Source organism: Seriola lalandi, unplaced genomic scaffold (genome assembly GCF_002814215.2).
Source record: "Seriola lalandi dorsalis isolate HSWRI2012SDOR001 ecotype SW California unplaced genomic scaffold, Sedor1 jcf7180002054676, whole genome shotgun sequence".
NCBI classification, from domain to species: domain Eukaryota; kingdom Metazoa; phylum Chordata; class Actinopteri; order Carangiformes; family Carangidae; genus Seriola; species Seriola lalandi.
Window position 1 is genome coordinate 448983 of NW_019525229.1, and position 13036 is coordinate 462018.

Genomic DNA, 13036 nt, shown 5'->3' on the forward strand with positions numbered 1-13036 from the left:
GACAACAGTCGCTCAGTCTCATTTTTATTTTCTGGAAACCCATGTTGACATTAAAGAAGAGTATAAATAGTAACATAAACATATGAAAAGGAGGGAGGAAGAAAGAATGAAGGGGAAGAGGGAAGGAGGGAGGGAGAAAGAGAGAAGGAAGGATGAAAGAGATACAAACCAACATTGAGATAGAGGGCAGGATTCGGCAAGCGACAAATCTCCATGGCAACACAGCCATCACGACCTAGAGTCGGGAGGGGTGTGTGTGTGTGTGTGTGTGTGTGTGTGTGTGTGTGTGTGTGTGTGTGTGTGTGTGTCCGTGTGTGTGTGTGTCCGTGTCCTCCCACCCACAAATTTCAGTATAATGCAGCAGCTTTTGTATGTGGTTGTGTCATGTATCCGATAAAGACCCCGTTTGTTCTGAGCTTGTTTGTTCTATAGCTTTGGTTAGTGAGTAGAAGTGGATCAGAAATATCTTCTTTATATATAATTAATAGATAGATGGATATCTTTTTAATGTTAACTATATGTGGATCTTGATCTTACAGTTGATTGGATATACAGGCCTCTAATTAGGACTACATGTCAGTGTAAATGGTTTCTTATCCATCAGGTTAGTCAAAACCTTTTCAATTCTGTCATCCCATATGCCTTAAAAGACAAGGTGTTTATCTTGAAGCAACTTAATTATCGGAGGACTAATCACATAGGTTTTTGGCGCTGTAATTAATTCTGTTAGAACTATGTCAAAATTACCCAGCCTTCTGTAGAGAAATATATGCATAATCAGTTTTAAATGATGTATATTGTCATTAATGACCATCTTTATTTCGAACAGTGTTTTGATAATTATTATTAATTATTATTAATGTGCCTTGATTACAACTTTATGAATAATTAACTTGTTATTCAGCAGCCCTCAACCCAGACCACCCCTCCATCCCCACAGAAGACGTGCACACCTTGTGGGGAAAACACTGCAATGCAATAATAAATGGGGTAAAATGGTCGTTGACAGTTGAAAGTGTGCAAAACTTTGAGTGTAACATCTTAAATTTGTTTTCAGCTCTTACCTGTTAAATTGAATTTAGTTTTATATGGTTTTCCCCCTGAGCTTGTCTTTTGCCAGCCACTACTTCACTTTTCAGTCTGAAATGCATAGAGTCAGTGTAGTGCGTCAGTATTAGGGATCGACCGATTATCGGCCGGGCCGATTATCGCCGCCGATATTCAGCATATTGACGCATATCGGCATCGGCCTTTTTTAAAATTCGACAGCCGATAAGAGATCAATTTAAAACTGGGTTATTTTGGCTCTGATGCAGCCGCGCCTCTCTGTCTGCTGTCACTACTCTGTCGCCAGCATTGTCCCACCCACAGCACCATCTGATTGGTTACAAGCAGAGCCACGGTAACAGCCAATCAGCAGTGTAAGCGGTGCATGAACAGCCCTTACACACACGGTGGAGAAGGTCCGGAGAGCAAATACTTGTTTTGAAGGTAAGTTAAGGCAGCAGAGTTTCCCGAAATTGTAATAAAAATCCCAGTCCTCTACAACTCACAACTACTAGTAACATGACTGTGAGCCCATTAACGTTATATAAACATAAGCGGCAGCTCTGCTGCTCGCAGTCCCTCCAGACGTGCCTGTTAATCACTTGAAACAAGGTTGCTGATAATATCGATATGTCCGGTTTTATTGCAGGGAAGCCCGTCGAGGGGAAGGCTGGTTAGCTTTTAGCGTAACGTTAACCCATCGGTCCGCGGCTCTAGATGCTCAGCAGACTGTAGCAATGGGGAGACTGTCTGTTATGGTAGAGAATAGTGTGTGTTTGTGTGGAAGTCACATGAGAAACTCTACAACTCACGACTACTAACGTTACTGTGGGGCCCAATACGTTGGCGGCAGCTGTCTGTTCCTACGATAAACACTGATTATTAAAGTGAAGATGCTTTAGGCTATTTAGTGTTTAATCCCTTGAAACAAGGTTACTGATAACATTGATACTGAAATAGTTATAAAAGTAAGAAGTGTGTGTGAGAAAGAGAGACAGAGAGAGAGAGAGAGAGAGATTGCAGGGAAGCACGTTGAGGGGATGGCTAGTGAATAGTGTGTGTGTGTTTGTGTTTGTGTAAGCCACATGAGAAGCTGCAGAAACTGACAGCAAGTACCATCTGTCTGAGAGAAAACTGTAGGGCAATAATGGCTGTTTAACTACCAAGTACTTTACCTTTTTCTGTGTTGATTGAGAGATCCCAAGCAGCAGAAAATTACATATTGTTAGATGAAGTGTGTCCTGAAGCTGTCTTTGATAGTTTCTTGTAGAGAGGAGCAGGATATTGCTGTTCAAGACTTAAGACATAATGTAACTGCATCATAAAGCCTACATGAACTGCATTCTTCAAACTGCAAACTTCAGGGAACTATTTATTTATTTATTTAAATTTTCAGTTAACTTTATAAGAGATGCTGCTGACCCTGGGAACTCCTTGCACTTTTTGTTTTTGTTTGAACTTAAAACAAAGATAATTGAAAGATTAACATTTCAGTTATATTGAAATTTTGGAAAACTTTATTTACTGTAGAAAACTTTAGTGAGCTATTTATTTGTTTAAGTTTTCATTTAACTTTATAAGACATGCTGCTGAGCCTGGGAGCTCCCTGCATTTTTTGTTAGAATTTTAAAACAAAGATATCTATTGTCTAAGAAAAAAAAAACTTTAACATGTTGCAAATCTGAAAAGCTGTTAAATAAACATATGATTAAAGGCATTTGAACAAAGTTAAGTGGAATTTTTCCATTATTCAAAATTTTCACGCCAATATTTTCCCTTTTATTGCAAATAAATATCGGCTCCAAATATCGGTTATCGGCCTCCTTGACTATTAATAATCGGTATCGGTATCGGCCCTGAAAAAACCATATCGGTCGATCTCTAGTCAGTATCTGCTCTTTCTAATGTTCTGTTGAGCCCTTCCTCTGAGTCTACACTTACAAACTCAAGTTGTCCTTGGACAGGAAGGGACAGAGTAGTTAATTTGTGGTTAATTATTTCAAATGAGCGGGAACAGTGTGATTACATTTAAATGTTAACAGCAGGTTGTGATGTGGTATTTTAAAAAAGCGATACGCAAAATCAGCTTATAATAATAGCTACCAGTTTGTTGGTTGGCAGAAAAGTCGTCACATTTTTATTTTGTATAGATGGAGTAATAATGGGTTTGAGTGATTATACCCCATATTTTAAAAGCACATACAAACTGGTTTGACATATTTTACACAACACTGATTTATTTTTTGGGTCACTCTCTTTTCCTCTGTGTTCCCCACTAAAAACAATTGGCTCAGCTTTTCTGATAAGGCCCAGCAACAGTAAAAATGATAGACAAATGTGATTTTTTTAACAGACTGCAGAATAAGGTATTGTAAGGTCAGCTAATGTGTTTAGCGGGTAAAACAAGCAGAATAAAACTCTGGAAGAATTGTAGTTGATTTCCAAACAGTGTGTTTTTAAGCTCACCTCTCCTTTTATTACCCGCACTTTGCCTCTGTGCTGTTGGTGACGTTTTTGCCTATGTTTGCCTATTTCGCGTTAGGGTTCAGCTGTCTCTTGATAGTATTGTGTAGCACTCACTTCGTGTGCGACCCTTCTTTAGGGTTACTTTGTGAACCGTACTGTGTAAAATTCCATCTGGTTGTATCGGAGTGGCTTCCTCCTAGAACTCAGATTAGTAAAGGTCAGTGATAATGAGGCCTGAGTCAAAACACAACCAGCACTGCCTTGGATTAACATGACTGCTTTGTGTGTTTTGGTCATGTGCACATGCTTGTGTTGGCAGTGTGGCAGTAAATGGCTCTCAGCTGCAAACATCTTGTCAGTAAGTTTTCTCTCTGTGTGTGTGTGTGTGTGTGTGTGTGTGTGTGTGTGTGTGTGTGTGTGTGTGTGTGTGTGTGTTGGGAGGGGGTCTGAATTGTTGGGCCGGATATAAACACTATACTAATGGTCTCTCCACACGGTAGGCAAAGGACAAAAAAGGTCTGCCCCCATGCAACAGGCTTGACACACGGTAGCCGATGAACTCGGGTTCAGAGAAAATTGCGCTTTGCTCTTTTGCACTTTGTGAATTATGGTTGTTGTCGAAAAGTGGCCACAAATTGGGCCTAGAAATCGTAAATAGCTTGGTGGCAAAAATGTAATTTAGACGGCTGCCAAGTTGAAAATGTATTTAAACAATCATTAAATGAAACGCTAGGACTGTCGTATGTTTTAGAATAATAGTGTTTTTACATAGATATTATAATTTTGCTTTGATTTCTACACAGTAGGGTATACAGGGTGGCCCTTTTTTGCTTGGTCTTGCTTACTGCCCTCAACTGGGTCACCTTACATGGTCAACAATGTCATGTGATTGATTACAATCATGTGTCTTTGTCCCTTCATCAGGTGTGAATGTCATTAACCAACCCAGAGTTTCAGAGTGTATATTCAACTCAGTATTCAGGTGCAGTCCTCCAGCTGTTGTGAATATGTCCGGTTTGATTTCTTTAGGAGCACAACAGAAAGCTACCTTAGTAAAGTTTTTGGTAAACTGCGAATTCTAGCATTTCCAAGTTAGCATTCATGAGTCACACGTAGCATCAGAGTAATGTAAAAACAAAACAATGATGTCACTTATTGTCCTCCAACACGTCTATAATTATAACTGAGGGGAGAGGTGGGTATGTGTATGTGTGTTTATATCTATGTGTGTGTGGCGGGGGGGAGGGGGTTCTGCTTAGCCTGCAGCTGCCCAAAAATGAAGGAAGAATCAGGAGACAAAAATAGTCAGACATGAAAGAGGATAGGAGAGAAGGAAGACTGAAGAGATGAGGACCGTGGACGAGTCAAAGAACTCAGAGGAGACACGCTTGAATTTTAACTTGCTGCTTTGTGCAATGTTTCCAAAATAATGTCAGTAGACTACTACTTAAGTAGTCTACTGACATTATTGAAAAGTTGGGCCTACTGACTCCTGGGTGGATCCATTAAAGCAGTAATTAACCAAAGAATGAAAAGCTTAACTCTGTCCACTGACCTTTATGTCAGTCGTCGTATAGTTATACCAAGGTTGTGTTATACAGCCTTGGTTGGCTGGTTAAATTTTGCTTCCACCCTCTCTGGAACAACTGGAATGTCTAAATTAGATTTACAAAACTCAAGAAATTAAAACTCCGGAGAAAATCTAGATGATTGTACTGTAAATATTGGACAACACTCATCAAAGCTAAAACAGGTTAATGGAGGAGTCTTGCTCCCTCAAAGTAAACTCAATCCAAACTCATGCTATATTAAATTCTGAAATACAATGCATACTTGCTTTTTAGAGAGAAATGGCAAACTGTCTAAAAGTTACCTCCCAGACATTTATCAGTGTGAATGTCTCATGCCGCCATCTTGGATAGCACATAAATGTTGACATTCCTGTTAATATTTAACACTTTATTGAAGCAGTCATAATTAGAAACTTTCCAGGAAGCCAGCATCTGCTTTGTTACTGTAATGACTTGTTAATTTTTGAATATCTATTGCAAATAGCTCAGCAGCGTCACCTATGGAATACCACGTCCTTAAAGCTATAACTCTGGTGTTTTGTTGCACTTTGTGTTTTAGTTATGGGTGTACAGTAAAAAAAAAATCCCCCTCTTATGTTTTCATGTTATTTTTTGTATTTTTTGTATTTTTCTGTTGTGATTAGTTTTTATTTTGTTTGCTGTTGTATGCTGTTGTGGAAAGCCCCAGTTGGTTTTTGGTTAGTCCATTCATTACACTGGTTTGGTCTGACGGTAGTGATTTGTATAGTTGTTAGGGCTGGGTATTGCCAATAATCGCCCGATTCAATGCAGTTTTTGATTTGATTCAATATTGATTAAATTGGAGATATTTCAGTTACAATACCAATTTTGCTTAGATTTGAATGAGATTGTCCGAGACCTAATGCTGTAAATTGTATCTCTAACCTGGTGCATTATTAAAAGTATTAATGTTTACAAAGCAGTTACAGGAATGCACTTTTAATTAAAATGACCAACAGTTTAGACACACTTCTTGAGAAATAACAGGTAGATAAGTAATGTGCGTTGCTAATGTATCCCAGTGCTCTGGCTACAGTGTTACCAACAGGTACACACGGCTTCTTCTTCTATTTGCTTCTTCTTGCACATCTTTCAGATTGCTTTGCTTTTGTCCATCTCTTTGCTGCATTCATAGTTTTAAGTCCGAAATGCTATACATCTGCTTTTAGACTTAACACTGCTTTCAATGGAGCCTTGTCTGCCATGTTTTTGTCTCTCTCGTTTTTTTGAAAATCGATATTTCACAACCCAGCCCTAATAGTTTTTGGTCTTCGAACATTGTCAGTTTATCTCTCTGATTCAAAGGACATGTACACATCTCAAATCTGAGATCTGTCTGTCTTAGATCAGTCCCCCGGCATTGCCGACTGATCTTCGCTTGCCAATATTGGCAGCTTCCCAAATCACAGAATTTTTTACATTTTAAAAACTTAACATCAGTGTTGTTTTAAGTCCAATTCATATTTTCCGTGTCTGTGAGGCTCCGTGTGATGTAAATTTTGTCATCTACCCAAATCCACGAGACCCTTGCACAGCACGAAATTAAAGACTGTGCGAAATGTCCACATAGTAACCACACTGACTGCGCATGCATCAAAATAGTAAAGTGGATGTTCATGTTGTGCAGCATATGTATGTCATGATGTTTATATTGTATTCCACATACTTGGCCCTATTTTTTTTCATGCTGTCATGTACACAGTTTTTTTAGTTAGTGTTTTCATTGCCAGCTCTTCCAGTCAGTCAGCATGTTGCATGCTCACTAGAAACCAGGTTACTCAACAATTTATCATCTCCTTTTAAACAACATCAAAACAGAACAAATAAGATGCTGTTTAACTTTCTAGAAGACCTTGAGAGACAAATGTTTTGTTGAGGGCAAAAGTTGACCTGCATGTGCTATTTTGGACAGCAGTACTCTGGTGAGCTCAATGCAAAGCTGAGTGAGTGACAGAGGGTGTTAGATCACACAGACCTCTGTGAGGACAGCACAGCTGATCTAGAAATCAGCTTTGTGCGGTCAGATTGGGTCCCATTGTCTCAAATTGTATCCACATATGACATATTGTCTGTCTCCCTCTCCCCCTCTCCCACATGATCCAAAAATAAAAATCATTTGCTTCCCCCGCACACAAGGCCGTATAAAGCTCTTCCCTTGTCCTCTGGGTTTAATGTAACTGTCATTTGTTTTTAATCCCAGTTCTCCACTTGTGTTCAAGCTTAATCTGGCCTATTACGCTTCATGCAGGTCTGCACTGTCAGCATGAGGTTGTGGGGGGGGGCGGGTTGGGATACAGACATTAGATCATACCATCTGGAGCAAGAAACACACAAACACAATGAAGTAATCATGGTTTTCCGTGTTTCCCATGACGGAAGATATGGGAGGGTGATGTTGATAAAAATGTGGTCTGTGGGTAATTTGTGAGACAGAGTGAGCTTCTAATTTGTTCAAGCAAAGGGGAGATAATTAGGTGAATAAAATGACTAGTCTGTGTTGGAGGGACAGAACAAGAGAAGGAGATGATTTGTGTGAAGCTCTGCGCTCCGCACCAACAGTGTGAATTTCACTGGACCGTCTCTGTCTCATTGGTGTCAAATCTCTGAGAGGTGTGTGTGTGATTTGTGCTGCCCGCGTGCGTGACTGTGTACTTTTGTGTGCCTGAGTGTGTATTCTTGTGTCTTTGCACTGCTGTTTGTGCCACAGCCTGTGTGTGTTTGCGTCTCGTCACCCTGGAGCCAGTCGTCCTCTCCTCTGACCCTGATCCCCATCACCTGTCTGCTCAGATCACACATACACACACACACTCGTGGACATAGACACACACACACACACAATTGCTGTGACCCTTTCCTGGAGTTGAAACCCAATCGCAGTTGCCAACCATGCAAAACTTGCCAGCACAGCAAGGTTTTGTTTTCTTTTCTTGGGTGTGTGTATAACTCGAAAGACCTACTGTGTGTTAAAAGACGAAGTGAAGCAAAGAGGCTATTAAAAATAACTTTATACATTAGTGGCCTTGGCTGGAGATCCAGTCACAAAAGCAGGGGTTAGTAATATTGTGTGTGGGCCATAACTGGCTGCAGTGTGAAACATTAACCTATAGTAAAACAGTGACAAAGGAAATCAAGACTGTCACAGCACCATTACTTTGACAGAACAAAAGAGAACCAGGTTTATCAAACAGTTTACAGTAGCTCTTACTGAAATGTCTGCATATCTAAGTAGTAAGATGTTAAAATGTTAAAGCAAACACTACAAGGAAAACTATAAATTTTAATGTTGCTAAAATCAAATTTAAGAATCCAACTCACACCTATTTCATTTAGCTGTGTAAATCTCTCCAGAGGCCTGGGGGATCCTGATCAGTGTTGGCTGTCTATTCCCAATCTATCTTAATCTTGCCACCAGATTATAATGCAGACTTTTTAACACCCTACTTGGTGTGTGGAAGCACAATTTTCAATCCAAAATGAAAACTGAAGGCCATTTGGCCCATTATGATATGGAATGCCCCACCTGAATACCGAAGACTACAGCTCTTGTCCATAATTTAGCTTGGCTATTTGTACATTTTAAATCTGCATAAACTTTGTCACAATGTGTCTGGAGTTTGTAATGAAGCTCCTTTTCCACTATTTGTAATGTATTAGATATATTTTATATATTGTGTCACTTTTCACTGTTATGGCTAGCACTGACCTGACTGCTTTGAAGATTCATTGCCTCAGTATTTGATGTTAAAACTAGAATTTGAATGAGATTAGGTTTGCTCCTCAAAAAGCATTGTTGTCTCTATACACTCAGAATCAGCCAACCTAGTTTTCTTTCACATATACATATTATAAATTTGTTTTTTAACTTGCATCACATAATATGCTTTGTTAAAACCTTATCTTTCTTTATATTATATAGCCCATGCTTACAAAGTGTTCAGGAAAGCTGGAATAATACATCTTTTGAATGTAAAATTTTTTCCTTCATTTTTGATCAGTCATATTTTCACTGTCCCTTTCTATCACTTTCTTCCTTCAAGTCATCTTGTCCTCTTGTGCTTACATATATTGCCTATTCTCTTTCCAGGAGTCCAAGTCTGGCCGGTCCAGCATGCCGCGATGTCGGAACTCTGTCGCAACGACCACATCAGATGAACAGCCACACATTGGTAACTATAGGTTGCTCAAAACCATCGGCAAAGGCAACTTCGCCAAGGTCAAACTGGCACGACACGTCCTCACCGGAAAAGAGGTAGGCCTGCATACACATGTGGTAGATTGGACCGAAATCTTTAATCTTATCCTTTGGTTTCACTTACAGAATCACTCTGACTTTCTGAACTTTAGCCTTTTATTTTTAGCCACTGTAGTCACATTCTGGAAAAATGATTTACTATTGACTCTTTACTTATCTAAAAGTTGGCTTGTCAGTGTTTCAATAACAAACAGCAAGGTTAAGAAAGGCGTTTTTATGGATGAAGAAATAAAGAAACATTAAGTCATTCACCCTGTCTAGAAAATGAAGTAAATCTTACACCCAACTGCCTTAACTGTTCTGCTTAAAACAAAGTGACAAACTGCCATGAGAAATTGTTGGCAAGTCTCTTTTAAGTGACAAGAGGACTGCAGTTTTCAGGAAGTGACTGTAATCACCAAAACCTACTTAGAATAGAAAGAAAAGCCTCAGATGTTTTTAACCAGCCAAGGTGGTAAAAGGTAGAAAAACAATATAAATGTTTAGCTAATGTCTAAATGTTAATCTTCCTTCCTGGTTTCTGTGGATAGGGGAGGGTTCACGCTGTGATACACAGTAGGTCTGGTCTGATCTGAGGCTCGTATGGCTTTGGAGACGGTACATCTGCTGCAGGAGATTAGATCACCATTGTCAGCTTGAATAGAGAAGCCTAAATGTCTCCGGCTTACTGTGAATTCCAGATGTGATGTAACGTGGTGGTCTGTCCCTTTAAGAGAGAAGCTGTGTCTGCAGTGAGCCCATGCTGGGCTCTGTCTGAGGCCCAGTCAAGCCAACTCTTAGCCTGTGACTGAGAGCCAGGGGTAGGCGGGCTCTGTCAATGTGTGACAGCCCTGTGCCTGACACCCTGATAACACTCCATGTGACTGGCTCACACACACACACACACACACACACACACACACACACACACACACACACACACACTCTCTCTCACTCTTTCTCTCTCTCTCTCTCTCTCTCTCTCTCTCTCTCTCTCTCTCTCTCTCTCTCTCTCTCTCTCTCAAAGAAAACAAGGGAGAATCAGGGGGCATGAAAGAGTCACAGACAAGCACTACCAGAAAGAGGAGTGGAAGAAAGGAGTTAATTGACAGTGAAAGACAGAAAGGGGAGAGTGTAGTAGACCTCCCTTTTCCTGTGTCCTTGTTGAGAGATAATTCTTTGTTTCTTTGCCTTCTCCCTCTATGTCCTGTTTTCTCTTCTTCTCTTCTCTTTCCTCAGCTTCTCTTTTATCTCTCTATCTCTTTCCCTTTCTGTGTTTTTATCTCTCTCTGTTCCCCATGTTGGTGTCCACTGTTGGATTATGAACTATAGACCTCATTATAACCATGTTCAGCTCTGTGTGTGTCTTTGTATTCTGCCCTATTATGCAACTGTCGCCCGCTGTGATTGTGTGTTTTTATCACTTAATGCTGCAAGATTGTATCGTTCTGTCTGTTTGTGTGTGTGTGATGCTTCCAAAAAGATAGCACTGTGTGTTTTTTCTGTGCTCACAGGCCTGTAGCTGTGCAGGTTTGTGTAAGCAAGATGTGTCACTGCAGCAAGTGCAATTAATGAATAAAAGTGTAGTAATGAAAGAACACGTTCTTGTTTTGCTTTTAGGTGGCTGTAAAGATCATTGATAAGACACAGCTCAACTCCTCCAGTTTGCAGAAGGTGGGTCTCTAACTCTTTCTTTCTTTCTCTCTCTCTCTCTCTCTCTCTTTCTCTCTGTCACACACACTCACACACATGGGCAAAAAATTCAAACCTCAGTCCTTCTTATCCCTTTTTTCAGAAGTCATTTTGAAGTCACTCTTCCTGCCCCACGTGTCTTTCTCTTTAGCTCGCCCTCTCTCTCTCTCTCTCTCTCTCTCTCTCTCTCTCTCTCTCTCTCTCTCTCTCTCTCTCTCTTTCTTTTGCACTCTCTTCCAGTCTCTCTCTCCCTCTGTCTCTCTCTTTCTGAAGTGGTCTAGTTTTTAGAGAGAGTTTTAATTACAGGAAACAAGCTGCAATTACTTCCTTTGATCGTGGCAGGGTGGGGTCTGTCCACTTACACGCACACTCTCTAACCATGTGTCCTTGTCAACTGAACACACACACACACCAAACACAAGACATAGAATACACACTTGTCAGACATGAGAAGCACATGACGAGAAAATGTTAAGACACTGACAGGGCCAACACATAAATCCAGTGGTAAATTCGAAACACTCACCCACCCTTACATCAAATATCAGGAAGCATGCAAATGCAAATCCATGTGCACTAAAACCCGAATTGGAAGTTGTTGGGGACTATTTTCTCCCGCGGATTAACACACATTTCACGCTCTAGTGAGTATTTACAGCAGCAGGATGGCGTATGTGGTTTTGGCTCAAAATGTGTGTGTGTGTGTGTGTGTGTGTGTTCATGGTAATGAGGGAGCATGTCAGCAGTGTGGTTGATCAATGAGTTAATAGCTTTTGGACAACAAAGGAGCTCTTTAGTACAGAGGTATTAGATATATCAAGTTTAGCTAAACAGGCAATCAATACAGGTCAATAGATAAATGTAAGTAAGAATATTACCAGTCTACTATTACTTTTAAGACAGACTTGTAGTTGTGTATTAAGGAGCCTGTACATAACGATGCCTTAGCTACACCATAGGCAATGCTATACTTGCCAAATTTACGTTGTTGAAGTTATGTTTGAAAAAGTGGATTGCATTACCTTCAAAGACACCAGATGTTTTTGAATGGAGCTAATACTTGTAACAGAGTGAATATTGCAGTGTTGCCTTTTGGATTGTTTGTCACGTTAATAGCTACAGGCTCACAGGTTTCTGTCTGTCTGTAGTCCCGAAATCATCCAGTAAGCACAATTTGACCTTATCTGCTGACTCAGAGGAAATAAATTCATAATGAGTGAAAAACGCCTCCTCATGCCTTTAACACAGGAATAGACCGGATGGCATTGAGGTAGACTTTGGTTTGTACGCAGTACTTTGAGTTGTCTTTTCAGAGTTTACAAGCAGCTGAAGGCAAAGCCAACTTTCTATGTTTGTTTAACTCTGAGATCCTAAATTGTGACAGACCTTGGATTTAAACCTGTATTGCCTGAATATCTAGCGTTATGTCATCACTAACACACTAACAAAGCTGTTTGTTTTTGCTTTCCTTCAAGTTATTCGACCCACATGTTCATAAACAGGAAGTGAATGTTTGTGTTTTCAGTGTCATTTTTCCCTTGCAATGACACAAATAGGACATTGCAATACTGAAGTGAAGTTTTTTTTCTATTTCAAAATAAATGTTCTGTCCTGTTCACCAAACATTGCGAGTATACATGTAGAGTATAAATGTAATTCACAACACCACCCCACATCAGTCGGTGTATTTGACACAGCACTCTGTGTGGCTTGTTTCTCGCAGCTCTTCCGGGAGGTGAGGATCATGAAGATGTTGAATCACCCCAACATAGGTGAGTCACAATGAAACGTGAGTTTCCACTCTGTCGTCACTCACTGAGAACAGGGCGTATATGGTCTTTCAAGGTTATATATTCAAGCCAAATGATAACAATCCTTCTGCTTTTATCTCTTTATTTTTGCTTTCACTCTTTCTGCCCTTTTCTTGCTCAACTCTTGTATTTCCACTGCTCCTCCCTTTCCTCTCTCAATTTATCTGTCTTTTGCCCCATCTCTTTACTCCCCCCCC

At 40.1% G+C, this 13036-nt stretch overlaps 1 protein-coding gene across 11 annotated transcripts in view; it reads left to right on the plus strand.

Moving 5' to 3' along the window:
- Positions 1–13036, plus strand: part of mark2b (MAP/microtubule affinity-regulating kinase 2b) — a 53251-nt gene that overhangs the window by 9203 nt on the left and 31012 nt on the right. For all 11 annotated transcript variants that reach the window (XM_087178082.1, XM_087178084.1, XM_087178088.1 and 8 more), the window contains exons 2-4: positions 9190–9354; positions 10957–11010; positions 12752–12800. In XM_087178082.1, coding sequence (XP_087034208.1) covers positions 9190–9354; positions 10957–11010; positions 12752–12800 — 268 coding nt within the window. The remainder of the gene's footprint in view (positions 1–9189; positions 9355–10956; positions 11011–12751; positions 12801–13036) is intronic.